We start from the raw sequence: 3281 nt of genomic DNA on the forward strand, positions 1-3281 counted from the left end.
TTTTTTTTTTTTTTTTTTTGAGACAGAGTCTGGCTCTGTCGCCCAGGCTGGAGTGCAGTGGCCAGATCTCGGCTCACCGCAAGCTCCACCTCCCGGATTTATGCCATTCTCCTGCCTCAGCCTTCTGAGTAGCTGGGACTACAGGTACCCGCCACCTTGCCCGGCTAGCTTTTTTGTATTTTTTAGTAAAGACGGGGTTTCACTGTGTTAGCCAGGATGATCTCGATCTCCTGACCTCGTGATCTGCCCATCTCGGCCTCTCAAAGTGCTGGGATTACAGGCTTGAGCCACTACGCCCGGCCTGTATTTTTAGTAGAAACGGGGTTTTTCCATGTTGGTCAGGCTAGTCTCGAACTCCCGACCTCAGGTGATCCTCCTGCCTCAGCCTCCCAGAGTGCTGGGATTACAGGTGTGAGGCACAACACCCAGCCCTCAATTTGTATTATCTATATTTTTACATTTTCATAAGAAGAGTCAGAAGTACTATCAGCTGTCTCTGGGAAGCCAATACAGAGGGGAGCTATGATGTCATTGGGTAGCTTTTGAGGTCAACTCAATATTTATTTATTTCCCTTCAGTAGAGCACCATCAAGAGAAAGCGACCCCACCGCCAGGATCTCTCTGGTACAGCAGCAGCCTTAAAGGACAACAAAAACAAATCACCATCTCAGTGTTGAACAGGAGAATCTAAAACACTGAATGTTTACCCGCGATCATCTCCAGGGTTTATGCACCAAGAGTGCAGCTCAAGTAAACAACAGTAGAAATGTGCTTATATTTTCAGACATTGGAAGCAGGTAGAAACAGTATCTAAGCCAGGCGTGGTGGCTCACGCCTATAATCCCAACACTTTGAAAGGCTGAGGAAGGAAGATCACTTGAGACCAGGAGCTGAAGACCAGCCTGGGCAACATAGTGAGACCCTGTCTCTATAAAAAGAAACAAAAATAAGTCGCTTGGCATGGTGGTGTGCACCTGGAGTCCCAGCTACTTGGGAAAAAAAAAAAAAGAAATACTATCTAGAAGCATTTTCTCTACAGACTCTATTAAACTGAACACTGTCAGATGTTTACATAAACCAAAATCAGAGATGTGACTCCTTTAATTAAAGCCATCTCAACTCACTCAGGAATAAAAGTCAAAATAGTTGCAACAGCTTATCAGCCTCTGCTTGATCTACCCTTCACCCTCCCCTCAACTCTGACCTCATCTTCCAGACGGAATTCTGCACTCCCACCTCCTCACAGCTGTCTGGCAGCCTCCCACCTTAGAGCCTTCAGAGGTCTATTTCCTCCAACCTCTCTGCTTTACCACACTCCCACAGGAGGAAGGTAGTTTTTTAAAGTAGGGATTTCCTTCTGCTTCTCTCACACTCAGCTGTTTGTGGCCTCGTAACCCCCTTGCTCAATCAAGACTGAGGCAAAACAACCTAACACATGCTGAGAAAATTATTAGAAATTCCCCCTTCCCCCACCACACATGCTAAGCAAAGGGGGTGGGTGAAATGGGGAATGAATGAGCAACTTACAACAGTGCTTCCCAGTAAGCAGGCCACCCCCACTCTTTCCTGCAAACGTCAGCCTATAAACAGATTTAATCCATCCTGGCCCTCCCAGGTCCACCCCGGGGCCTTCCTCCACTGACCAGAAAGCACAGTCAGATGAACAGGGTCGCTGAGGCTGGTCCGGCCAGTCTGGCACCTGTACTCCCCGCTATCATTGTTGTTGGCCTTGAACCTGTAGCTGGGCTGCGTGTGGGTAGGGATGAGATTCCCATTGTGGAACCACTGAGTGGAGTCGCTGTCAGGGCTGTGAGCCCCCCGGCACGTCAGAGTCACAGAGTCCTCCTGGAGCACATTGATCCACGGGGGCTCAAGTTTCAGCACAGCCTTTAGGGGAGCTGCTGAGAGGCAGAGAGTGGAAAGGGGTGTGAATAAATAACCCTGAAGGGACTGTGGATGCCAAAGGAGCTCCCAAGGGAGGTCAGGCACCAAAGAGTCCTATTGTCGATGCAGTTCAAGATCTGTACTTGCAGCAGCCTCATTCTGTTGGGTCTTCAGTGGATCTAAGAAGCAAATCCCAGACCCCACTAAAATGAGGGAACTGCCCATGCTGAACCCAAGCTTGATTTTCAGTGGAACAGACATATCCCCCATAGCAAACACAGCATCATATTATGAGGATATAATACTGTCAATACAAGGAAGCAAAGGGCATACTCACCAGCTTGACTGTCTGCAGAAGCTGTAAAAGGGAAGAGAGTGGATCAACGTCTAGCAGGAGAAGATGGCTTCAAATTTAGCTGCGTATGTGAAAGGGGCAGGAGAGGTGAGCTTGGGCTCTTCCTTCTCCAGGACCTATCTCAAGATCTTGTTTCCAGTTGATCTTTTATAAGAGTATTCACTTCATATGACCCCCTTATCTCATTCGCTGTTCCTCCTCATGACTACAAAGTACACATGAATGTTTGGTGCAGAATGGATTTTCCAGGGACTACGTAACTACCTCTAAGTTCTGACCTTAGAAACCACTGGAACACTTAAGAATTCAGAGTCCTGTCTCCTCTTTCAATCTGTCCCCTGCTTCCAGGGCCCAGGCCTGCTCTTTACCACACTGGTGCCTAGAGTCCAGGCAGTAGGATTGTCTGAAATTGCGCTATTTATTTCAGAATGACCCTCACTCACCCAGCAGCAGCAAAACTGTCAATGGTTGAAGCAGCCACAGGTTGCTGGAACATACATTCTGAGACATTTGGGTCTCCATAGTCATCCCAGCACTGTGCCAACGTCCAGTGGGGTTTAAGAGATAAGCTTAGAAAAGAGGAAGGAAATGGTTTCATCTTCTTGTGCAGCTGTCATCAGTCCTCAATTCTGTTTCTGCTAACCAATCAGGAACAACTCCAGTTAGGAGTTGAGTCTGCTTTACAGATAAGTCTATTACATACCACCTTGTGTCCTTGTGAAAACCCCAGGGAGGGGTTACCGTTGTGTTGGCTGGTATACCCCTCCTTAGAGTATTCTTTAAGATAATTCCTGGTCAAAATCTTATCCAAAGGCATTAGAGCAGTTTGCTTCCAACAGGAGCCAAAAATGACCAGCAATACAGCCTGCTGGAGAAGAGGAGACCAGAGCCTGGGAAGAAGATAATGTCCAGCTATTTTTTATACCCATAGGACAGAAACTTAAAGTAGAAAATTACCTTGTTTTCACAATATTTTCTCCTACTGAAATTTCCTTTTCTTGAAATGGGAACCTTTTCTCCCCGAAACTGTAAGTGGTTTTCC

General features: G+C 47.1%; 1 protein-coding gene across 8 annotated transcripts in view; it reads right to left on the bottom strand.

The window, feature by feature from the left end:
* The window catches only part of FCGR2A (Fc gamma receptor IIa), a 15018-nt gene extending 12198 nt beyond the window's left edge, over positions 1-2820 (bottom strand). For 2 of the 8 annotated variants that reach the window (XM_017892670.1, XM_017892665.1), the window contains exons 1-3: positions 2683-2820; positions 2222-2242; positions 1644-1898 (exon numbers count right to left, since the gene is read on the bottom strand). In XM_017892670.1, the coding sequence (XP_017748159.1) occupies positions 1644-1898; positions 2222-2242; positions 2683-2767 (361 nt within the window). In that variant the 5' untranslated portion in view covers positions 2768-2820. Of the gene's footprint in view, positions 1-1643; positions 1902-2221; positions 2243-2682 lie in introns of all 8 variants that reach the window. The other 6 variants (XM_017892668.1, XM_017892663.1, XM_017892669.1 and 3 more) reach the window with 4 other exon arrangements.
* Between the last annotated feature and the right edge of the window lie 461 nt (positions 2821-3281).

The sequence above is a fragment of the Rhinopithecus bieti genome, unplaced genomic scaffold, assembly GCF_001698545.2.
Source record: "Rhinopithecus bieti isolate Rb0 unplaced genomic scaffold, ASM169854v2 scaffold_22442, whole genome shotgun sequence".
Taxonomy (NCBI): domain Eukaryota; kingdom Metazoa; phylum Chordata; class Mammalia; order Primates; family Cercopithecidae; genus Rhinopithecus; species Rhinopithecus bieti.